At 52.0% G+C, this 24,000-nt stretch overlaps 5 protein-coding genes across 5 annotated transcripts; 1 reads left to right on the top strand and 4 right to left on the bottom strand.

The window, feature by feature from the left end:
• Positions 1–322: 322 nt before the first annotated feature.
• Positions 323–622, bottom strand: ENH_00032430 (hypothetical protein; the record flags this gene model as incomplete). The annotated part of the gene is made up of 1 exon (XM_013580228.1): positions 323–622. The coding sequence occupies one exon, from the start codon at positions 620–622 to the stop codon at positions 323–325; it is 300 nt and encodes a 99-aa protein (XP_013435682.1).
• A 747-nt stretch (positions 623–1,369) lies between these two features.
• Positions 1,370–3,282, bottom strand: ENH_00032420 (hypothetical protein, conserved; the record flags this gene model as incomplete). Its single annotated transcript, XM_013580227.1, has 5 exons — positions 1,370–1,535; positions 2,031–2,189; positions 2,444–2,615; positions 2,833–2,956; positions 3,235–3,282. 5 exons carry the CDS (start codon positions 3,280–3,282, stop codon positions 1,370–1,372), a joined length of 669 nt encoding a protein of 222 aa, XP_013435681.1.
• On the bottom strand, positions 3,266–4,289 carry ENH_00032410 (hypothetical protein; the record flags this gene model as incomplete). The annotated part of the gene is given in 3 exon segments (XM_013580226.1): positions 3,266–3,862; positions 3,868–4,051; positions 4,174–4,289. Coding segments are annotated over 3 exon segments (897 nt in total).
• Positions 4,290–4,940: 651 nt separating this feature from the next.
• On the top strand, positions 4,941–10,164 carry ENH_00032400 (hypothetical protein, conserved; the record flags this gene model as incomplete). The annotated part of the gene is made up of 10 exons (XM_013580225.1): positions 4,941–5,423; positions 5,717–5,788; positions 5,937–6,046; positions 6,160–6,280; positions 6,450–8,456; positions 8,614–8,735; positions 8,876–9,008; positions 9,220–9,540; positions 9,607–9,718; positions 10,037–10,164. The coding sequence occupies 10 exons, from the start codon at positions 4,941–4,943 to the stop codon at positions 10,162–10,164; spliced, it is 3,609 nt and encodes a 1,202-aa protein (XP_013435679.1).
• A 3,398-nt stretch (positions 10,165–13,562) lies between these two features.
• Positions 13,563–23,536, bottom strand: ENH_00032390 (SWI/SNF-related matrix-associated actin-dependent regulator of chromatin, putative; the record flags this gene model as incomplete). Its single annotated transcript, XM_013580224.1, has 8 exons — positions 13,563–13,919; positions 16,003–16,147; positions 16,631–16,945; positions 19,182–19,598; positions 20,337–20,471; positions 21,696–21,895; positions 22,407–22,477; positions 23,041–23,536. The coding sequence occupies 8 exons, from the start codon at positions 23,534–23,536 to the stop codon at positions 13,563–13,565; spliced, it is 2,136 nt and encodes a 711-aa protein (XP_013435678.1).
• Between the last annotated feature and the right edge of the window lie 464 nt (positions 23,537–24,000).

The raw sequence follows: 24,000 nt of genomic DNA, 5'->3' as shown, positions 1-24,000 counted from the left end.
CCCTAAACCCTAAACCCTAAACCCTAAACCCTCGGACACAATTTTGCATTAAAATATTGAAAATAGAGCCGTAGACGCATGTTTCAGTGGCAGCACTCTAAACCCTAAACCCTAAACCCTAAACCCTAAACCCCAAACCCTTCTCGTCGATTCATCGAGGCTTGCCTTCTGCAACTCTTGACTTTTATTCGGCCAACAGGCGTTGGCCTTAATTGAATGTTTCAGGGTTTAGGGTTTAGGGTTTAGGATTACGGGTGTAAGGGCAAGGGTTTAGGGTTTAGGGTTTAGGGTTTAGGCTGAAACTTGAGAGACCTTGAGGGTCTTAGTCTTTAAGACTAGTTTTGCTGCTGCCCTTCGCTGAGCTGCTTCTGGCGTTTCTGGCGAGGCAGCAGCTGCTGCTGCTCCTGTTGCTGCTGCAGCTGCTCCTCCTGCTGCTGCTGCTGCTGCTCCCTTTGCTGCTGCAGCAGCACCTGAATGCTGCTAGTCCCTGCTGCGAGACACAGTGTGGGGTCGCCGCAGCTGCAACGGCCAACATTGCTGCAGTTGCTGCTGTTATTGCTGCTGCTGCTTCTCTGCTGCTATTGTGCTGCTGCTGCTGCTGCTGCAGTTGCTGCTTATCCATCTGCCTCTGCTGTGCTATTGTCTATACACCTGAGGGTATGCTTAGCTGCCTAAAGCCCGCAGTCACTTGCGGCCGCTGCTGCTGCTCTTGCTGCTGCTGCAGCAACAGCAGCAAAAGCAGCCGCTGCAGCAGCAGCAGCAGCAAGCTGCGGGTTTCACTGCTCCTGAACTCCCAGGCAGCCACCGAACGCCTCATCATGCTGTTGCTGCAGCAGCTGCTGCTGCTACTGCTGCAGAATCAGTTACTGCAGCAGCAGCAGGAACGACACGGCGCTGGAAAAGCGGCAGCAGCAACAGCAGCAGCAGCAGCGGCAGCAGCAGCACCAACTGCAGCAGCAGCACCCAAAGCAAAAGCAGCAGCTCTATCAAAAGCCGCAGTAGAAACATCAACTAGACTGTACCGGCATCAGCAGCTGCTGCTGCTGCTGCTGTGTTGACAACAAATCAAAAAGACCCGCAGCAGCAGCAGCAGCAGCACCTGCTGCTGCTGCTGGTGCTGCTGCTTCTGCTGCATTGTCTGACATCGCAGTGAATTCAAAGACCAGCAAATGAGCCAAGAGAAATATCGTTAAGACACGTTTGCTGTTGCTGCTGCAGCAAACTCTGTTGCTGCTGGCGACAGCTGCTGCTAAGCCTCAGCAGCAGCAGCAGCAGCTGCTGCTGCTGCTGCTGAAGGCTAAAATGCAGAGGAAAGGAAACAGCAGCAGCAGCAGCTGCTGCTGACAGTCAAGCCTCCACCTCAGTGCAACTAACTCGAGTAGCAAATATGCAGCTCATGCTGCTGCTGCTGCTGCTGCTGCTCCTGCTGCTGCTCCAGCTGCGGCTGCTGCAGCAACAGCAGCACCTGCTGCTGCTCCAGCGCTCCTCTACTCGGTCTTGTGCTTCTTCGATGGCCAAGAGCCCTCATACGTGACCTGCAGCAGCAGCAAAAGCAGCAGCAGCAGCAGCAGCAGCAGCCAATGAGCAAAAACAGCTGAGGAAACTATGGCAAGGAAAACAGCAGCACCTGCTGCATACAAAACAGCAAAAGCGCAGCAAACATAGCAGCAGCAGCAGCCCTGCAGCAGCAGCAGCAGCAGCAACAGCAGCAGCAGCAGCAACAACGGCAGAGACTTTACCTCGTCGTCGCTGCTACGACTCCTGCGTGTTGATTTTCTATTGCTGCAGCAAACACAGAAGCAGCAGCAGCAGCAGCAAGCAGCAGCAAGCATGCAGCAACAGACCCGCATGCAATGCCCGCTATGATAGCAACAGCAGCAGCAGCAGCAACACTAGCAGCAGCTGCGGCAGCAGCTGCAGCGCAGCACCAACAGGTGCAGCTGTTGCTGTAGGCACTAGCCGACGTTGCAGCAGCAGCAGCAGCAGCAGCAGCAGCAACCGCAGCAGCAGCAACCGAAGCGGGCCCCTACTCGTCGGAGTCCGAGTCATCGCTGCTGCTGCTGCTGCTGCTGCTGCTACTGCTGCTGCTGCTGCTGCTGCTTGATCTCCTCTTTCTTTTCTTCGAAGTTTTCTTCTTTTTATCTTTTTTATGTTTTCTTTTTTTCTTGTCTTTTGACTTCTTGCTGCTCCTGAAACGCCCAAACCCCACACTTGCTGCAGCAGATGCTGCTGCACTTGCTGCTGCTGCACTTGCTGCTGCTGCGCTTGCTGCTGCTGCACTTGCTGCTGCACTTGCTGCTGCAGTTACGCAGCAGCACCGGAAATGCAAAAGCCGCTACTCTCAACGCCGTCTAAACCCTAAACTTTAAACCCCAGACCCTAAACCCCAAACCCTAAACCCTAAACCCCAAACCCTAAACCCTAAACCCTAAACCCCACGGACTTTTGCTTCTTTTTGCTTTGCCGCGGCGGCGACTGCGCAGCAGCAGCAAGGTCTGCTGCTGGGGGCGTGTGGTCAGCAGCAGCAGCAGCAGCAGCAACTGGGTCATCACCCCACAGGCCTCTGGAGGGAGGGCTTTCCTCCAGTTTGTGTCGCATGCGGTTCAGCCGCTCCCCTGCAGCAGCAGCAGCAGCAGCAGCAGCAGCAGCAGCAGGGCAATGGGAGCAGCAGCAGCAGCGACGGCGGGAGGAACGGCAGCAAAAGCCGCAGCAGCTGCGCCGCCAGCAGCAGAAACCCAAGCAGCAGCACCGGCAGCGCCGCAGCAGCAGCAACACAGCAGCAGCAGCACAGCAGCAGCAGCAGCAGCAGCAGCAGCAGCAGCAGCAGCAAACCTATGAAGGAGTCATAAATCTTGGCCAAAGTCGCCCCCTCTCCTTGCTGCTGCTGAATCTGCTGCTGGATTTCCATGGCCCTTCTTTTGTGGATGTCGTTGTGGGCCTTGCAGTACATCTTCAGCTGTACATACACCCAAACGCACGCGCCTGCTGCTGCTGCGCTGCTGCTGCTGCTGCGCTGCTGCTGCTGCTGCGCTGCTGCTGCGCTGCTGCTGCTCTGGTGCTGCTGTTGTGCTGCGTCTGCGGTGCTGCTGTTGCTGTTGCGCTGCTGCTGCTGCTGTGCTGAGGTCGTGCTGCTGCTGTCGCCACAGAGTGCCTCTCTGCCGCGGTTCTGCTGCTGCTGCTGCTGCTGCTGCCGCATCTGCTGCTGCAGTTGCTGCTGCTGCTGTCAAAACCTACCGTGCAGTACGGGCAGCTGACGGTGCTGTTTTTATCTCTTCGCCTCATTTTCGCTGCTGCTGCTGTCGCTGCTGCTGCTGCTGCCGCACTCGCTACTGCTGCTGCAACTGTTCCTGCTGCTGCTGCGCTCCCCACCGCAGCTGCTGCTGCTGCTGCTGCTGCTGTTGATGCTGCTCTTCATGCAGCAGAAACGCCAACTCGCTGTGTAAAGCAGCTTTACGATCCCCCTGTTGCTGCTGCTGCGGCGGCGGCCGTTGCTGCTGCTGCTGTGCCCGCTGCTGCTGCTGCTGCTGCTGCGGCTGCTGCTGCTGCTGCTGCTGCTACTGCGGCTGCGGCTGCTGGTGCTGCTGCTGCGGCTGCTGCACTGCTTGCTGCTTAGGACCCTTTTATATCTGGGGATGAAGCACCTGCGGGTGTTGAGCTGGATTGCTGCTGCTGCTGCTGCTGCTGCTGGCGTCCGTGCTGCTCGCGCTGCTGCTGCTGCTGCTGCTTCTCCAGTATTTGCTGCTGGCCTCGTTGCTGTCGTTGCTCCTGCGGCCCATGCTGAACCTGCCCACCACTGTCCTCCTATGAGAGTTTGCAGCTGCGGCTGCTGCTGCTTCCTAGCTGCTGCTGCTGCTGCTGCAGTGGTTACCCGCTGCAGTTGCTGCAGCTGCCGGTGTCGTTACCGCAGCAGCAGCTGCTGCTGTCACCGGAGCCCCGAATTCCACTGTTCCTGCTGCTGCTGCTGCCGTTCTGACTGCAAAAGTTGCTGACGCAGCTGCTGCTGCTCCTGCTGCTGCTGCTGCTGCTGCAGCCCTCGGCCCTGCTGCTGCTCCTGAAGTAAAGACAACGCTGAATTCGCAAAGACACGGAAGAGCTTCAGCAGGGCTGCGGCGTTGCTGTTCTGCAGCAACAAAATTGAAGCTGCTGCTGCTGCTGCTGCTGCGCAGGCTTTACACGTTGGCAGTGTTGGCTGCATGCAGCAGCATCAGCGGGAACGGGAGCAGCAAATTGAGGTGCGCCCATTCCTTAAGATGCTGCTGCTGTTCGTTAATTTTGAAATGAATTTGCATCCCTCGGTTTGCTGCAGCAACACAAACAGCCGAAGTGCAGCAGTCGCAGCAGCAGCAGCAGCAGCAGCAGCAGTAGCAGCAGCAGCAGCAGCCGAGCTCTTCAGGCCTTAAGGCCAGGTGCTGCGGCTCCAGCAGCAACGGCAACAGCGCGGAAAGTTTGCGACAGACACTGCTCTCTGTTTATCTGTTTGCTTTTGCGATTTAGAGTTTAGGGTCTAGGGTTTAGGGTTTAGCGCTTAGGGTTTAGGGTTTAGGGTTTGGAGGTTTGGACAGTGTGCGGAGGGCGAGTGACCTTGTCGGGGCCGCTGCCAACACAGCAGCAGCAGCAGCAGCCAGAACAGGAGCGTCAGCAGCGCAAGCAGCAGCATCAGTAGCAACTGAAGCAACAGCAGCTCAAGCAGCAGCAGCAGCAGCAGCAGCAGCAGCAGCACCGGAAGCAGCAGCGACAGCAGTTTCCGGAGGCAGCAGCTACGGGCACTCTCTAGCAACTTGCACACACCTCAGCAACAGTGACTGCAGCAGCAGCAGCAGCAACAAAAGCAGCAAGAGCAGGTCCTTAAGGGCGCAACTAGACCGACAGCAGCAGCAGCAGCAGCAGCAGCAGCATCACCAGCAGCAGCAGCAACAGCAGCAGCAACAGCAGCAGCAACAATGGAGAGCCCAATTTCCCCTCTTAAGAACAGCCCCGTGAGGTTTGTCGCTCCAGGTGCAGCAACAAACCCAACAGCAGCAGCAGCAGCAGCAGCAGCACCAGCCGCAGCAGCAATGGGGAAGGTGCAGAAGAAGAGCAGCAGCAGCAGCAGCAGCAGTCCGCCGCAGGACTCGGCTTCTGCTGCGCACATTTTTGAAGCCGCAGCAGATCGTCTGCAGCAGCAGCACCAGCAGCAGCAGCAGCAGCAGCAGCAGCAGCAGCAAAAGGGAAAACATGCTGCTGCTCTCTCCCGCCTGGATGAAACCATGGCATCTCGCCGCAGCGCAGCAGCAGCAGCAGTGGCGCCGGCGGCCCCCACAGCAGCAGCAGCAGCAGCAGGAAAGGTGCAGCAGGCGGAACAGCTGCTGCAACAGCAGCAGCTGTTGCAGCAACAGCAGCAGCAGCAGCAGCAGCAGGCACAAGTTGTCCTGAAGCTGCAGCAGGTAAGGTGCTGCTGCTCTTGCTGCTGCTACAGCGAACTTCTGTTGCTGCTGCTGCTGCAGTTGTTGCTGCTGCACTGAACTTCCTTTGCTGCTGCTGCTGCAGCTGTTGCAGCTACTCAGGTGCTGCTGTGCTCCAGTACATGAGTTGCTCGTTGCTGCTGCGGCTGCTTCCTCTTGTTGCTGCGCAGCATGTAGCTGCTGCTGCTGTAGCTGCTGCTGCTTTCGCTGCGGCTGCTGCTGCTGCTGCTGCTGCAGAAGTTGCATGCCTCTATAGTGTGCGTGTGACGCTGCAGCAAGTAAGGGACCTGCAGCAGCAACTGCAGCAGCAGCAACGCGCTAAGCAGGGTCAGAAGCAGCAGCAGGAGGTAGGACTCAGCAGCATTTGCTGCCAAGCGTAGCTACTGCGTGTGCTGCTGCAGCAGCTGCTGCTGCTGCTGCTGCTGCTGCGGAAGCTTGCTGCGCTCATGCGATGGCAGTTTGTCTGCTGCTGCTGCTTTGCTGCTGCTGCTGCAGAGCTCTTCTGGTTGGCAGAAGGAAGCGCAGCGGCTGCCGCAGCTGCAGCAGCAGCACGAGGAGCTGCTGCAGCAGCACCAGCAGCTGCAGCAGCAGCATTCAGCAATGGCGTGAGCTACTGTTGTAGTTGCTGCTGCTTCTGGCTGCGAGTCTTCAATCCCCGCCACACTGGCTTAGCTGTTCACGAGTGTTGCTGCTGCTGCTGCTGCTGCTGCTGCTGCAGCGATGCGCTGCAGGCAGCCATTGGCAAGTACAAGAGTTTGAAGGAGGAGCAGCAGCAGCAGCAGAATGAGCAGCAGCAGCAGCAGCACCTGCTGCGGACAGCACAGGAGAAGCTTCGCCATGTGGGTCTTTCTTATCGGCGCTGTGGCTGCAGAATAATTGGTTGCTGCTGCTGCAGCTCTTGCTGCTGCTGCAGCACTTGCTGCTGCTGCAGCACTTGCTGCTGCGGCTGCTGCTGCTTAGCTGATGTGCAGTGCTCTGATCTGCTACCTTTGCTGCTTCGCTGCGCAGGAGATGGAGCAGCGCGAGGCATCTGCTGCTGCTGCTGCTGCTGCTGCACAGGAAGAACGTCGTGTGCTTCAGCAGCAGCTGGAAGAGCAACAGCAGCAGCTGCAGCAGCGACAGCAGCAGCTGCAGCAGCGACAGCAGCAGCTGGAAGAGCAACAGCAGCAGCTGCAGCAGCGACAGCAGGAGCTGGAGCAGCAAAAGCAGCAGCTGCAGCAGTTTGAAAAGCAGGAGCAGCAGCTGCAGCTGCAGCTGCAGCAGTATGAAAAGCAGCAAGATGAGATGAGCGAGCTCAAGCGGCAGCTGCAGCAGCAGCAGCAGCAGCAGGTGGACGAGAGGCAGCAGAGCCAGGAGCAGCAGCAGAAACAGCAGGCTGAGGTGAACAATCTGAAGCAGCAGCTGCAGCAGCTGCAGCAGCTGCAAGAGCAGCAGAAGGAGGAGCTATCTGGTCTCAAAGAGCAAATGCACCAGCAGCAGCAGCAACTGCAGCAGAAGCAGCAATTACTGGAGCAGCAGCAGCAGCAACTGCAGCAGAAGCAGCAATTACTGGAGCAGCAGCAGCAGCAACTGCAGCAGAGCGAGCTGCTACTGGGGCAGCAGCAGCAGCAACTGCAGCAGACGGAGCAGCTACTGGAGCAGCAGCAGCAGCAGCTGCAGCAGAAGGGGCAGCTAGTGGAGCAGCAGCAGCAGCAACTGCAGCAGAAGGGGCAGCTACTGGAGCAGCAGCAGCAGCAACTGCAGCAGAATGAGCAGCTACTGGAGCAGCAGCAGCAGCGGTTGCAACAACAAGAGCAGCAGCTTCAGCAGCGGCAACAGTATCAGGAGCAGCAGCAAGATGAGATTGCTGACCTGAAGCAGAAGCTGCTGGAGCAACAGCAGCAGATGCTGCAGAAGGAGCAGCAGCTGCAGCACGAGCAGCAGCAGCAGCAGCAGCAACAGGTTGAACTAGACGACCTGAAGCAGCAGCTGGAACAGCAGCAGCAGCAGCAGCAGCACCTGGAGCAGCAGGGGCTGCAGAAGGAGCAGCAGCTGCAGCAAGAGCTGCAGCAGAAACAACAACAGCAAGATGAGATTGATGACCTGAAGAAACAGCTGCAGCAACAGCAGCAGCAGCTGCTGCGGGAGCAGCAGCAGCTGCTGGAAAAGGAGCAGCGGCTAGAGCAGCTACAGCAGCAGCAAGAGCTGCAGCAAGGCGAAATAGCTGATCTGAAGCAGCAGCTGCAGCAACAGCAGCAGCTGCTGCTGCGGGAACAGCAGCAGCTGCTGGTAAAGGAACAGCAGCTAGAGGAGCAGCAGCAGCAGCAAGTGTTGCAGCAGGACGAAATAGTTGATCTGAAGGAGCAGCTGCAGCAACAGCAGCAGCTGCTGGTGCAGAGGGAAGATGAGCTGCAGCAGCAAAAGCAGCTAAAACTCCAGCAGCAAGATGAAATAAGTGACCTAAAGCAGCAGCTGCAGGAGCAACAGCAGCAGCAAAGGGAACAGCAGCAGCAGCAGGACAATGAAATGTGCTGCCTGAAGCAGAAGCTGCAGCAGCAACAACAGGAGCAACAGCAGCAGCAAGGCGAGCTCAGTGACCTTCAGAAGCAGCTACAGCAGCAGCAACAGGAGATGCAGCAGAAGGAGGAGCAGGTGCAGCAGCAACAGCAGCAGCTGCAGCAGCAACAGGAGCAGCTGCTGCAACAGCAGCAGCGGCAGGACGAAATAAATGACCTTCAGCAGCAGCTGAAGCAAGAACAGCAGCAGCTGCAGCAGAAGGAGCAGCAGCTAGAGCAGCAGCAACAGCAGCTGCAGGGGGAACGGGAGCAACTGCAGCAGCAAGAGCAGCAGTTGCAGCAGCAGCAGCAGCAGCTTCAACAGCAACAGCAGCAGGTACAACAGGAGCAACAGCAGCTGGAGCAGCAGCAGCAGCAGCTAGAGCAGCAACAGCTGCAGCTCCAACAGAAAGAGCAGCAGCTGCAGCTGCAACAGCAGCAGCAAGAAAATGCAGATGCTCTCAAGCTGCAGCTGGACGAGGTATGTTGCTGCAGTACTGCTGCTGCTGCAGCGTCGCTGTTGCTGCTCCCTCCGACTTGCTGGTGCTGCTGTTATTCTTTGCTGCTGCTGTTGCATTCTTTGCTGCTGCTGTTGCATTCTTTGCTGCTGCTGTTGCATTCTTTGCTGCTGCCTGCAGCGGTCGCGGGAGCTCGTGCTGCAGCAGGAGGAGCTAAAAAGGAGCAGCAGCGAGTCTGCAGCACAGGCAGCAGCAGCAGCAGCATCGCAGCAGCAAGTTGCTGCTCTTGAGGGCGAACTGAGGTGAGCTGCTGCTCTCGCCGCTGCTGCTGCTGCAGCTACTGCAGCACTGCAGCAGCCTTTGCTGCAGCTGGCACAGGAACAGCAGCAGCAGCAGATAAGACATGGCATGCTCTGCTGCTCCGTCTGTTTACTCTTTGCAGGGAGGCCCGTGCTGCTGCTGCTGCTGCAGGCGAAGCGCTGGAGCAGCTGCAGCAAAAGCACCAGCAGCAGGAGCAGCAGCTAGAGGAGGCGCTGAAGGAGCAGCAAGAGCAGCAGCAGTCCCACAAGAAGCTGGTACGTAATGCTGCAGCAACAGCAACAGCAGCACCTGCAGCAGCGGCTGCAGCAGCAACAGCAGCACCTGCAGCAGCGGCTGCAGCAGCAACAGCAGCACTTGCAGCAGCGGCTGCAGCAGCAACAGCAGCACCTGCAGCAGCGGCTGCAGCAGCAACAGCAGCCGCACGAACAGTACTTAGCTCTGCGTGTCTCCATTTGCTGTATTTAGGAGCACGAGATGCTGCAGCTACAGCAGCGATACGAGCAGCAGCAAGAGCAGCAGCAGCAGCTGCAGCAGCAGCAAACTGCACTAGAGGAGGCCCGGCGAGCAGAGGCCTCTTGGCGCTCGCAGGCAGCAGCATATGAGCAGCAAGTTGATGCTGTCAAACGAGAGCTGCATCTGCTGCAGCAGCAACTGCAGCAGCAGCAGCAGGAGCAGCAGAAGCAGCAGCAGCAGCAGAAGCAGGCTGCACCAGAGAGTGAGTATCTTGCTGAGCTGGCAGCAGCAGCAGCAGCAGCACCAGGTACACAGAGCTACAGCAGGAGAAAAGTTGCACTTCTTGTGCTGTTGCTGCTGCTGTTGCTGCTGCTGTTGTTGCTGTTGCTGCTGCTGCAGGAGATGGCGTTCGCAGTAGAAAGGCCACAAGACCAGCAGCAGCAGCAGCAGCAGCAGCTGAAGCAGCACCCAGCAGCAGCAGGCTCGTCAGCCGCGTTGATAATCCCCTTAGGTAACCCCTAGCTGCTTTTTCTGCTGCTGCTGCTCCCCCTGCTTTTGCTGCTGCTGCTGCTTTTGCTGCTGCAGCTTTTGCTGCTGCTGCTCTTGCTGCTACTGCCGTTGCTGCTGCTAACTGCTCGCTTCCCGCAAAAGTTGCATTCGGGCTTCTTCTCCTGGCGGTCTTCTCCATGTAATTGCGTTGCTGCTGCTGCTGCTGCTGCTGCTGCTGCAGATCTGCGCTGCACCTGCTGCTAGACAATGGCATGGCCCGCGTGGCTGCTGCTGCTTACTTTTTGCTGCTGAACGTTCTTGTGTTGCTGCTGCTCCGGAGGGCCGCCTGCTGAGGCCCGTCAGAAGCAGCAGCAGCAACAGCAGCAGCAGCAACAGCAGCAGCAGCAGCAGGAACAGAAGCTGAAAGAGAAGAGGGGCATTAGTCTGCTGAGCTGCAGCAGCAGCTGAAGGTGCAGCTTTGCTGCAGCAGCCGTTATATACAGTTGGGCTTCGTGTGCTGGTGGCTGCAGCAGCAGCAGCAGCAGCAGCTGCTGCTGCTGCACTTATACAGTTTGACTTTGAGCAGCAGCTGCTGCAGCACTTATACAGTTTGACTTTGAGTACTGGCTGCTGGTGCTGCTGCTGCAGCAGCAAACGAATTGCTGCTGCTGCTGCAGCAGCAATTCGTTTGCTGCTTTTTGAAAGCATCTTCTTTGACTGCCCCTAAGAATTTCTTGACTTTAAAATGAGGGTTTAGGGTTTGGAGTTTAGGGTTTAGGGTTTAGGGTTTAGAAGCTGCTTTATGTGAGCTGGCTGACTGATAGTCAAACCTAATCCCATGACCCTAAACCCTTTCCACACTGGCTAAACCCTAAGCCCTCGCAAAACCCTAATCCATGGGTAAACCCTAGACCCTAGCTAAACCCTAAACCCTAGATAGAGCTTAACACTTCTTTAAAGATTAATTAGCTTTTTAGGCAGCTCTTTTGAAAACCCTACGAGGGACCACTGCGTTTATTCCGTGGTTTGTTGCTGCTGGTTGCTGCTGCTTTAGCTGCCTTTGCTGCTGTATTTTGTCGCTGCTGCAGCTCGTTGCTGCTGCTGCTGCTGCTGCTGCTGCTGCTGCTTGCTGGTGCTGTTGCTGCTGCTGCCAGCTGTTTGTCGGTGCAGCATTGAAAGGCGACTGCTGTTAATTGCTGGCAGCAGCAGCAGCGCCCAACTCTCCAGAAAGGGCCCAGAGTCCAGGGTTTAGGGTTTAGGGTTTAGGGTTTAGGGTTTGATGAGGCAGAGTCATCAGAGGTTTGGCGGATTAGGGTTTAGGGTTTAGGGTTTTCGAACGTTTCGCAGTGCAGCGCGCAGCAGCAGCAGAAGACAGCAGCAAAAGCAGTGAACTTGGGCCCAACCAGCAGCAAACTGAATGCAATTACAGTAAATGAATAAAAAAAAGAAAATAAAATAAATAATATAAAAAAAAATAAACTTTTAAATTCGAATTAAATTGAAAAAGAGCCACCAATGGGAATCGAACCCACGACCTTCGGTTTACAAGACCGATGCTCTACCACTAAGCTATGATGGCGTCGGCAGCAGCTGCTGCTGCTGCTCGACTTTCGAAACTTTTCCGTTTTTCTTCATTTTTCTTTCTTTTTCTTTCTTTTTCTTTCTTTTTTCGCTTTTTAATTCTCATTTTTATATTTAATTTATTTTAATTCAAATTTAATTTCCCAATTTCTCCAATTCGCCGCTTTTTGCGCTCTTTGGCTCCGTCGGAAGATCTTTAATGTCCTGCCAAGTGCCCCGGCCACCTTGCCTTTTTGTTCTTTTTTCCTTTCACTTTTTATTTTATTTTTATTTTATTTTATTCGTTTTTGTTTATTATATCTTTTTAATTTTGGTTTCATTTATTTCTTTTCCAAAAAACTTACTTAGCGACAGTTGCGCGCCTTCTTGAAGGCTTGAAGTTATTTATTTATTTATCTTTTCGTCTTTTGTTTTTAACTCTTCTAGTTCTCGGACTTCTCTCATATTCTTCTCCAATTAATTTCATCTTTACTTTATTTCTGTTTTTGTTTCAGTCCTTTTAATTCTTCTTTTCTTTCTTTCCTCTTTTTGAAGTATTCAGATCTTTATTTGCTTCTGCTGCTGCTCTTTGGCTTCCTCAGTTGCTGCAGCAGCAGCATCTGTTCTGCTTCAGCGTATCACCACTATACATATATATATATAGATGTATATTTATACATATATATGCATATATACATATATTTGCATATGTATATATAAATATCTATATATAGATATATATGTGTATATATATACATATATATATATATATATATATATATAAATATACACACATGTGCATATGTATATATATATATACACATATATATATATATATATATATATATATATACATATATATATATATATATATTTATATATATGCATATATGTACGGTATTTATAAAACAAAGCTTTATTGCCTTTATTATTAAAAAAGCAAATTTGTTTGGCAAACAAATTCTCGCAAATGCACTGCAGCAAGTTGCTGAGGTGTACAGACAGCTCGCGCCGGCGAGGAGCGAACGGCGGTCATCCGGAAGAAGAAATAAATGCAATTTAAAGAACATTTGGAACATTTGGACCATTTTTAGAATACTTTTAGAATATTTTTAGAATATTTTTGAAATAATTTGGAGTTTTAAGGCGTCTTTTGCTGCTGCTCGCGCAAACTTTTCTTTTTCTGTCAAAACGCATGCAGCCGAGTTGCCTGAGGTGTACGTACACCCCGCAGCCAGAGCCTGCACAACTGCAGCAGCAGCAGCAACAGCCGCAGCAGCAGCAGCAGCAGCAGCAAATTTGCTGGGGCTCTGCAGCAGATACTTATACCTGCGTCTTTGTAAGTTTGTTTAAGGCATTTGCATGCATGCGAATATTTGAAATTGGGAGGAAAGGGGAAGCAAATAGAAAGTGAAGCACAAACTATTAATTAACCAATTAACTAATTAGTTAATTAATTAATTAATTAACTAATTAATTAATTAATTACCTAATTAATTAATTAACTCTGTATCTATATATATATATATATATGTATATATATATATATATTTGCACGAATTGGTCGTGCTAAATTTGCTTTTCCGGGAAAATGAATTTATTTATTTCCTTTTGAAACTCTAAAGATTTATATTCGGCCACTTTGGCTGCATACAGCAGCAGCACTGCTGCTGCTGCTGCTGCTGCAGCAAATGCTGCAATTTCTGCTGCGCGAGTGCCTGCTGCCTTCCTTCGCGGCTGCAGCAACATGGAGCCGCCTGCACCGCAACAGCAGCAAATGCTGCAAGAGCTGCAGCAGCGGCAGCAGCAGCTGCTGCTGCTGCAGCTGCTGCTGCGGCGGCTGCTGCTGCTGCTGCAGCTGCTGCTGCAGCTGCTGCTGCTGCTGCTGCTGCTGCTGCAGCTGCTGCTGCTGCTGCTGCTGCTGCTGCAGCTGCTGCTGCTGCTGCTGCAGCTGCTGCTGCAGCTGCTGCTGCCCCCTTCATCGCAGCTAATACTACTGGACAAGAATATCCAACGAAACAAATAAATGCAAATGCTGGTCGCCTTTGGCTGTGCATAGACTTCAGCTGCTGAGGCCTATGCTGTAACAGCTGCAGCAGCAACAACTGCAGCAGCTGCTGCTGCAGGTGAGGCAGAAGATGCAGCTTCTGCTTCAGTGCGCTGCACTTGCTGCTGCTGCTTCTGCCAGTGCAGCGTTTGCTGCATCACCTGCCGCAACTGCGCTGTTGCTGCAGTGGTTGCTTCTACGGCTGCTGTCATCGGTGCTGCTACTGCTGCTGCTGCTGCTGCTGCTGCTGCTGCTGCTGCTAGCCTGCATTGGACATTAATCGCCTCCGCTTCGCGTCTGTCGTTTCAGCCGAAAGCGGAGACTCGGGGGCAGCTGTGTCTGCTGCTGCTGCTGCTGCTGCTGCTGCTGCTGGAGTTGGCTGCAACCCCACAGGCGTGGCCGCCCCGTCGACGGCGCTGCTGCTGCTGAACTCTTCCGCTGCAGCAGGAGAAGCAGCAGCAACTGCTGCTGCTGGCGTTGATGCCGGCGTCGTTGCCGGCGTTGTTGCTGCTGGTGTTGTTGCTGTTGCTGCTGGTGTTGCTGCTGCAGCTCCAGGGGACGGCTGCTTTGCTGCTGGCATATCCAGGCGGCGGCGCCCACGAGAAAACCGCTCCCCCTGCAGCAGCAGCAGCAGCAGCAGCAGCAGCAGCACAGCGCCGCGTAAAAGAAAAAAGTAGCAGCAGTAGGGTTAGCAGCAGCAGCAGCAGCACTGACACAAACAGCGGCAGCAGCAGCCGCAGCAGCAGCAGCGTCAGGCAGCAACAGCAGCAGCATCCCGAAGAGTGACAGCAGCAGCAGCAGCAGCAGACCCACCAGTCACGGCAGGAGCCGCACCAGCAGCAACAGCAGCAGCAGCAACAGCAGCAGCAACAGCATCAGCAGCAGCAACAGCAGCAACAGCAACAGCAGCAACAGCTGCAGCAGCAGCAGCAGCATCAACAGCAGCAACAACAGCAGCAGCAACAGCAACAGCAGCAACTGCAGCAGCAGCAACAGCAGCAGCAGCAGCAGCAGCACTTCTTCTTTCTTGAGCTGGCGAATGATGGCCTCGGCTCTCCTGCCCAAGTCTGCTGCTGCTCTCGACCTGAAGAACCAATCCCGTCTCCAGGTCGTGTCTCTCAGAACCTGAAGAATTGAAGACAGAATTAAATTAATTAAATCAATTTAAACAATTAAGTAATTAAAATAAACAAATAATTAAATAAATAATTAAAATAATTAATTAGCTGCTCAGGGGAGCAGCGAGATAACTGCGCTTGCTCTCATGCTTCTGTAGGCTGAGACAGCAGCAGCAGCAGCAGTGACAGCAGCAGCAGCAGCAGTGACAGCAGCAGCAGCAGCAGCAGATGCGACAGCAGCAGCAGCAGAAGGTGCGGCAGCAGCATCGCCATGGGCATCAGCAGCAGCGGTAGGAGCAGCAGCAGCAGCAGCAGCAGCAGCAGCAGCAGCAGCAGCAGTTTTCTGCCCACTTGGCTTCGAAGCTTCTCCCAATTGCCATATCCTGGAACACAGTGGAACAAACCTATTTATTTATTTATTTATTTATTTTTTTGTTTATTTATTTATTATTTAACTATTTAATTATTTAATTAATTAATGAAAGTTTGGATAATAAATATTATTTAATTTGTTTAATTGTTTATTTACTCCGCAAATGTCAAGGACTGCAATGGCGACGCATAAAGCAAAAGTGTGAACAGCAGCACCAAGAGCAGCAGCAGCAGCAGCAGCAGCAGCAGCAGCAGCAAGATCAGCAGAAGCGCCTGTAGTTTAGCAGTAAGCAACTCCGCCGCAAAAATGCAGAACCAGAAGCAGCAGCAGCAGCACAACCACTGCCTCTTGCAACAGTAGCAGCAACAGCAACAGCAGCAACAGCAGCAGCAGCAACAGCAGCAGCAGCAGCAGCAGCAGCAGAGGTTATACCTAGCAGCGTGGTGAGGTTAAGAACAAAGACATCCTCTTCTTCTGTAAAGAAGGATTTAGCTTTTGTTGCAGCAGCAAAATTGATCGGCAGGCGCCGCCAAGGGAAGTCGCTTTGCTGCTGCCGCCGCACAATAACCTACAGCAGCAGCAGCAGCAGCAGCAGCAAGACAGCAGCAGCAGCAGCAGCAGCAGCAGGTCAAGGACCCGCAATCGCAGCCCTCCAACTGCAGCAGCCCCCCGGGCGCAGCGCGCACCCCCCGAACCAGAAACTCAAACAAAACAACAAACAAACAAACAAACAAACTAATTAATTAATTAATAATAATTAATTAATTAATTAATTAATTAATTAATTAATTAATTAATTGAGTGCAGCAGCACCTGCTCGAGCTCCTTGCGGCGCTGCAGCACGGCCTCGCCGTCTTGAATGCGCTTCAGCAGTTTGCTGCTGTCGCTGATTTCGCCCAAGCGGCTCCAAAAGGCAGCAGCATAAAGCCGCACAGCAGCTTCGCTTTTTCCCTCCACTTCCGTGGCAATTCGACTCAAGTCTTCTCTCCCGTACATCTCGTTTCCTCTGCAGCAGCAGCAGCAGCAGCAGCAGCAGCAGCGGCAGCAGCAGCAGCAGCAGCAGCGGCGGCAGCGGCGTCTTCAGCAGCGCCGAAGCAGCACCCCGGCGTCCCCCGCGGCGCAGCGCGCGCCCCCCGCACCGCAGCAGCAGCAGCCGCAGCAGCAGCAGCAGCAGCAGCAGCAGCAGCAGCAGCAGCAGCTCGCCTGACGAAAGCCATCAAGTCCTTCCTGGACCAGTCCTTGAAACCCTGCTCAATTAGCTGCTGCTTCTCCTGCCTTTCTGCTGCTGTGGGGGCCCTCGCCTGGCCCAGCGAGCGCCGCCAGGCCAAGTCCAGCGCATGCAGCTCCAGGATTCTTTCTCTGTTGTAAAACTGCCACTCCTGCAGCCCCAAACCCTCGCCAAACCCTTTTTTAGGGTTTCCCATTCGCACAAACCCTCGCCCTTCAAAACCCTCGCCAAACCCTTTTTTAGGGTTTCCCAACCACCAACTGCTGCGCCTTTGCTTTCCGGTGCGTCAAAACAATTCCGCCCTATGCCTCCCCAAGCCCCTCAACTGCCAAACCCTAAACCCTAAACCCTAAACCCTAAACCCTAGACCCTAGCGAACCCTAATCAGCTCTAATAAACCCTAATAACTTCTGATAAGCGCCAATAAGCCCTAACGAAACTACGAGAAGCTTTATTAAACCCCAAAGAACCCTAGCAAATCCTAATAAACCCTAATAAACCCTAAAAACGCCAACAAACCCTAATAAACCCTCGTAAACCCTAGTAAGCCCTCGTAAACCCTAGGAAGCCCTCGCAAACCCTGCAAAACCCTAGCGAGCTTAGCGGACCTGCATGACAGGGAGTTTGGGAACTCGGGGGATGTGCGGCGGCTTTCGGGGGTCCTTGGCGGTTTGCTGCTGCTGCTGCTGCTGCTGCTGCTGCTGCTCGGGGCCCTCTCTGTAGCTGCTTCTGTGGCGCCGGCGAGTCTCTCTTTCTGTGGACATTTGCTCCTTGGCCAGCTGCAGCCAAGCCTCTCTATCTGCTGCTTTTCTTTCTTCAGGATAACACAAGTCCACGGCGTCGTACAAGTTGCTGCTGCTGCTGCTGCTGCTGCTGAAGTCCAGCAGCGACCGCCGCACCTGCTGCTGCAGCATCGCCTCCATCTGCTCCGTCCGCTCCTGGCCCCTGCAAGCACAGCACCAGCACCAGCAGCAGCAGCAGCAGCAGCAGCAGCAGCAGCAGCAGCAGCGGCAGTGAGCAGCAGCAGCAAACGCAGCGCCAGCAGCAGCGCACGGCACTCCCAAGAGCAGCAGGGGTGGTGGGGAAGGAGCAGCGAAAGCATTTTTTGCATTTTTTTGAATTTTTTTGATTTTTTTTAATTTTTTTTTAATTTTTAAATTCTTTTTTAATTCTTTTGAATTGTTTTAACTTTTTAAGTCTTCTGCGCCGCTAAAGGGCAGCTGGAGGCCTCAGAAGGCGCACCTCGCGAGGATGGCGTCGAGTTCTTCTTCAGTCAAGTCCGCGTTCTTCGAAGACTTGAAAATGTGCTCCGCCCCAAAAGACACCATCGACAGCAGCGCCCCCTGCGAGAAGTCTTCCCCCCGGCCTTCGACCAGCCGCCCCTGCTGGATCACCGCAGTGTCTGCAGCAGCGCAGCAGCAGCAGCGCAGCAGCAGCAGCAAAGCAGCAGCAAAGCAGCAGCAGCAGCAAAGCAGCAGCAGCAAAGCAGCAGCAGCAGCGCAGCAGCAAAGCGCGCGCGAAGCCCCGGCTTTTCAAACACTTTGGCGGTTTTGCGGGTTTTGGGGGTTTGAGAGGGTTTTGAGGGGGTTTGAGAGGGCTTTGAGGGGGTTTGAGAGGGTTTTGAGGGGGTTTGAGAGGGTTTTGACGGGGGTTTTGAGAGGGTGTTGAGGGGTTTAGAGGGTTTTGACGAGGGTTTTTGAGAGGGTTTTGAGGGGAGTTTGAGGGGGTTTAGAGGGGGAGTTGAGGGGGGTTTAGAGGGGGAGTTGAGGGGGGTTTTGAGAGGGTTTAGAGAGGGTTTTGAGAGGGTTTTGAGAGGGTTTTGAGAGGGTTTTGAGAGGGTTTTGAGAGGGTTTTGAGAGGGTTTTGAAAGGGTTTAAATACTGAAAAGTATATGAAGAGAATTAAAGAACTTTAAAATGTTTATTTTGCTCAAGGGAACAAAAGGAAAGTTGATGAGAGTAAAAAGGACTTTGAATAATAAAAGAGCATTTAAAGAGAACAAAAGGATATTTGAATCTCTTATTTAAAATAAATGAATATTATTTTTAGAAATATTTAAAGAGAATAAAAAAGTATTTTGAGATGACAGAAAGGTATTTAGAAGTAGGAGATGGTGTTTGGAAATTAAGAGTGATTTTCCGTGAAAAGAAGAATTAATTTTGAACAAAAAGATATTTAAATGAAAAAAGGAATTAGTTGCAAATCAAAAAGATGTTTAAGTGAAATAAAGAATTAACATTAAATTAAAGTTGTTTAAATTGAAGAAGGAATTAATTTTAAATGAAAAGATACTCAAAAGCCATACAGAAGTAAAAATCCAAAAAAGAATTTAAAAAAGAATTTGAGAAAGGACTTAAAAAAGAATTTAAAGAAGAATTTAAAACAGGAATTAAAAGGCAGAATTTAAAAAGACAGAATTTAAGAAAGAATTTAAGAAAGAATATAAGAAAGAATTTAAGAAAGAATTTAAGAATTTAAAAAAGAATTATAAAAAGAATTTTAAAAAGAATTATAAAAAGAATTTTAAAAAGAATTTTAAAAAGAATTTTAAAAAGAATTTTAAAAAGAATTTAAAAAGAGAATTAAAATCTCACCGAGCTGCAGCTTCAAATTGGCTCTTTCCAAAATCTTTTCTTCAATTGTATGTTCGTGAATTAATCGGTAAACATTTACTGCTTTTGTTTGGCCTGAGCAGCAAAAAAACAAATGCTGCTGCTGCTGCTGCTTCTGCTGCTGCTGATGCGAGTCCTGCTGCTGCTGCTGCTGCTGCTGATGCGAGTCCTGCTGCTGCTCCTGCTGCTGCTCATCCTCCTGCTGCGCCGGCACCTACTGCTGCTGCTGCTTCTCCTGCTGCTCCTAAACCTTTTCTGCTGCCTACTGCGTGCTGCTGCTGCTTCTAATGCTGCTGCTGATGCTTCTAATGCTGCTGCTGCTGCTTCTAATGCTGCTGCTGCTGCTTCTAACGCTGCTGCTGCTGCTTCTAATGCCGCTACTGCTGCTTCTAACGCTGCTGCTGCCGGAGCCGTTCCCCTCCGCCTCCCCCCCCCTGCTGCAGCCCCCACTGCCCCTACCCCTGCCCCTACACTACCCCCGCAGCAGCACGAGCTGCCGCTGCCGCTCCTGCTGCTGCTGCTGCTGCTGCTGCTGCTGCTGCTGTACCTATGCGGTGGGCCCTGTCCATGGCCTGGAGGTCTGCCTGGGGGTTCCAGTCGGAGTCGAAAAGAATGACAGTGTCTGCTGCTGCTAAGTTGGTGCCGACTCCGCCGGCCCTGGTGGAGAGGAGGAAGATGCTGACGGGTTTGCTGCAGCTGCTGCTGCTGCTGCTGCTGCTGTTGAAGAGCTGCAGCTGCTGCTCCCGCTGCTGCGCACTCGTCTGGCCGTCCAGCCGGCAGTAACTGAAGCCCCGCATGCAACAATAGTCCTCCAAAATGTCCATCATTCTCGTCATTTGGCAAAACAAAAGACATCTGCTGCCTCCTTTGATGAGTCGCTGCAGCAGTTTGTCGCAGAAGCGCAGCTTGCCGCTGTTCACCACCAGGTGTTCGCCGAACGGCTCTCCGTCCGCCGGTTCGTATCCTGAAAACGCCAAAACTCTCCAAATTCTTTCCTTTTTTCGCCATTTTCTTCTTTTATTTCCTTTTATTTCTCTTTACTTCTCTCTACTTCTTTTTATTTCGCCTTTTTCCCTTTTTTCCGTCTTTTCCCGCTCTTTTCCCGCGCTTTCCGCGCTTTTTTCCTCTTTTTCGCCCCCGCCACCGCAGCGCCTCTTCTTCTTTTTCCCTCTTTCTTTTTCTTTTTTTCACATTTGGCATTTAATTAAAGTTTTCAACTTGTGAATTACTAAGTCTTAAACTCAACAATTGTCTTTTACCTTCTTTTATTGGCTATTAGATGAGATTTGCACTTTTTGGAATTTCGTATTTCCTTGTTTTAGCGGCGAGTTGGCCGCCAAAAGGATCTTTTTAATGAATTTTTTGCCGAACTTTTCGGCGAATTCGCAGAGAATTCGGGGGGAAACCCAAAAAGGATTTAAATGGATTTAAATGGATTTGAAAGGATTTAAAAGGATTTAAATGGATTGAAATGGTGCATTTAAATGGCTTTAATTCTTGGGGGAGGCGGGCTGGTGAAGGGCGGGAAAGTGCGGCGAAGACGGCGCGCGGGCCGGCGAAAAGCGGGATTTTGGGGGAAACTTTGATATTTTTTTCCCGTTTAAAAAGCCTTGGGACTTATTTTTGTTTTTCTAACAGAATAGAAGGTTATTTCGGGGAAAAAAGGAACTTTTGGCGGCCGAAATCCGCAGTTTTGACCCACCGTCGAACAGGTACGGGTGGTTGCAGGCCTTCCGGAGCTGCACGGCCAAATTGCGCAGCTTGCTGCGGCCGCCTTCGCCCTGCAGGGCTGTCACGTTTTTGCTCAGGAGGTCTTTGTAAAGTTGTCTTTGCATGTCTGAAAAGTCCAAAAACTGGCGACTTTCGCGCGTTTTACCTCCAAAATATCCTCTTTTTCAATTCAGAATCTTTTATTTCATTCAAAAATCAAAAAAAACGAAAAAATTCCGACAAAATCGCAAAAAAAGACGCAAAATTGAACTCCGCAGCACGCGGCTCACAGGAGAAAAAAGAAAGAAGTTAAAGGTAAAGTGAAGTTGAAACAAAAAGACATTGAAATAAAAAGAAATTATAATTAAAGGAAATTAAAATAAAATAAAATAAAAAGAAATTAAATAAATGCAATTTACTAATTTGAAAATGTAAAAAGAAATGGGGAAGTTTAAATACCAAAAAAGAAACGAAATAAAAGAATTCAAAAATTCTGAAAAGTAATAATGATACAAAATTTATTGAAAAAGAGCAAATGTAATAAATAATAGTAATAAAATAAATAGTTAGAACGCAATAAATAATGGGAAACAAATAAATAACTATTTTATTTATTTTGTTTGTTTTATTTATTCCATCCACTTTATTTATTGTATCATTTTATTTACTTCTTTCACTTTATTCATTCAAGACTTATTACGTCATTTTAATTAATTCACTAACCCGTTTATTTATTCATTTATAGTTCCTCTTATTCAGTTTATTTTGTTTGATTTTTAAATTTAATTAACAAATAATTCAAGTACCTGATAAAGGCACGAAGCAAATTAATTCCTTCTTTGGAGGCATCTCCTGCAGCACATCTTTCTTCACCCGTCTGCAGCAGCAGCAGCAAAGCAGCAGCAGCAGCAGCCACGCAGCAGCAGCAGTTGTAGCACCACGGCAGCAGCAGCGGCAGCAGCAGCGGATAGGAATCCAAGTGGCTTGAGGATTCAATGCAGTCACCTGGCTGTGCTTAGCAGCAGCAACAACAGCAGCAGCATCAGGATTTGTATCATCAACTGCAGCAGCACGTGTAGCAGCAGCAGCAGCAAGTGTAGCAGCAACAGCAGCAGCACGTGTAGCAGCAGCAGCAGCAAGCGTAGCAGCAACAGCAGCAGTACGAAATAGAATGGCTGCCGCCGCTGCAGCAACGGCAGCAGGTCAAGCAGCAGCAGCAGCAGCAGCACGTCGCGGAGCCGCAGCAGCAGCACGCCGCACAGAAGCAGCGGCAGGCCACGCAGCAGCAGCAGCAGCAACAGCAGCAGCAGCAGCAACAGCAGCAGCAGCAGCAGCAGCAGCAGGAGCCTGCCTGAGCATGAAGGGCCTGAGTATCCTGTGGAGTCTTTTGACAATTTGCAAATTTCTTTCTTCTATTTGCTGCTGCGTCAGCTGCGCCCCCTCTTCATTTGTTGCAGCACTTAAATCAAAAAGAGATAAAAACTCATCTCCGTCATCAAACAGCTGCGGCAGCAGGAAGTGCAGCAGCGCCCACAGCTCCCGCAGGTTGTTCTGCCCACACGCAGCAGCAGCAGCAGCAGCAACACGGTACAAGAGCAGCAGCAGCAGCAGCAGCAGCAGTAGGACAGAGCCAGAGGCAGTTCCCTCGGTGACTGCCGCCACTCATTATTTGTTATTGTATTTTCTATTATGGACTGCTGCAGCAGCAGCTGTTGCGCTGCGCTGCTGCTGGAGAACGCCGTGCTGCTCTTTCTGCGCTTCTAAACCAGCCAACTGAAAGCTAAAATTAAATAATTATTTTAAATAATAAAATTAATAATTATTTTAAATTATTCTCAAAGCAAATATGCACTTGCAGCCAAGCTTCGCGCAGCAGAGGTGTCTAGACAGCTGAAATGAATTTCGCTGCAGCCTTGCTGCTGCTGCTGCTGCTGCTGGCTCCGAGTCTGTCGCTTTTTGCTTCCAATTAATTTAAATTGATTTAAATTAAATCCATTAAATGTAATTTCAAATATTCAAATTCAGTTAAGTCCAAATAATGCAAAAAGTAAAAACAACAAACCTGCAAAGGCGTTCCCGTCAGCAGCAGTCTGTAGTTGGAAGCAAACTGCCGCACAGTCGTTGCCAGCTTCCCTGCAGCAGCAGCAGCAGCAGCAGCAGCCACAGCAGCAGCAGCAGCAGTCAAGAGGCCAGCAACGACGGCGGCGGCAGCAGCAGCAGCAGCCGCAGCACAAGCAAGAGAGGAGAGGCGCTTGCTGCACCAAAATGCCGCAGCAGCAGCAGCGCGAGTAGCAGCAGCAGCACCAGCAGCAGCAGAAGCACCAACAGAAACAACACCAGAAGCAGAAACAGTAGCAGCAGCAACAGCAGCACCAACAGCAAAAAATAGCGCCTCAACCGGCAACAGCACCAGCAGCAGCAGCACGAGAAGACCAGCACCATCAGCAGCAGCAACAGCAGCACCAGCAGCAACAGTAACAACAGCAGCAACAGCAGCAACAGCACCGCCAGCAGCAGCAGCAGCACCAGCACTACCAACACCAGCAGCACAACCAGCAGCACCAGCACAACCAGCGCCAACAGCAGCATCAGCAGCACCAGCAGCAGCAGCAGCAGCAGCACCAGCAGCAGCAGCAGCAGCAGCAGCAGCAGCAGCAGCACCAGCAGCAGCAGCAGCAGCACCAGCAGCAGCAGACCTGCTTCGTTTTTGATTCTGTGGGCCTCGTCTATGATGATGTACTCCCAGTGTATTTGTCCTAAAATGTTTCTTTCGGCCATCAGCATTTCATAAGAAGCAACAACTACATTAATTATCTCTGGAAAGACCTCCTCCTCTGCCTGCTGCTGCTGCTGCTGCTGCTGCTGCTGCTGCTGCGGCTGGTCGGGCTGCGACTGCTGCTCGTCGTTTTCGGGTGTTTCCTGCTCTTCTGCCTGCTGCTGCTGCTGCTGCTGCTGCTGCTGCTGCTGCTGTTTGCTGCTGCAGGGTCCGTCGGACGCGGGGCTGTGCCTCTTGCTGCCTGCTGCGGACTGTTTCTGCTGCTGCTGCTGCTGCTGCTTCTTCTTTTGCTGCTGCGTGTCTTTTGTCCTTCTGCAAACTGCCAAGATGTGCTGCAGCAGCTTTTTTCTTTGCTCTTTTTCCCCCAGCACTTTCACAGCTCCCAAAGAGGGGCAAAAGCGGCGCAGCTCAGACATCCAGTTCCCTGCAGCAGCAGCAGCAGCAGCAGCAGCAGCAGCAACAGCAGCAGCAGCAGCAGCGGCAGCGGCAGCGAAAGGGATGGAGGGGCTGTGGCAGCAGCAGTGGCAGCAGAAAAGGCAGGGGTGCAGCAGCAAGAGAGGCGGCAGCCACTGCAGCAGCAGCAGCAGCAGCTGCTGCTGCTACTGCAGCAGCAGCAGCCGCCACAAAACTCGCAGCAGCAAGACAGTGGACGATAGCGCAGCAGCAAGCGCAGCAGCAGCCGCCACAAACCCTAGCCCCGAACCCCAGCTCGCAAACCCTAAACCCTAAACCCTAAGCCCTAAACCCTAAACCCTAAACCCTAAACCCCAAACCCTAACCCCAAACCCCAAACCCCAAACCCTAACCCCAAACCCTAACCCCAAACCCTAACCCCAAACCCTAACCCCAACCCCAACCCCAAACCCTAACCCACCCGGTG

This window comes from Eimeria necatrix, genomic scaffold (assembly GCF_000499385.1).
Source record: "Eimeria necatrix Houghton genomic scaffold, Enh_scaff238, whole genome shotgun sequence".
Lineage (NCBI taxonomy): Eukaryota > Apicomplexa > Conoidasida > Eucoccidiorida > Eimeriidae > Eimeria > Eimeria necatrix.
This window is presented reverse-complemented; position numbering and strand designations above follow the sequence as displayed.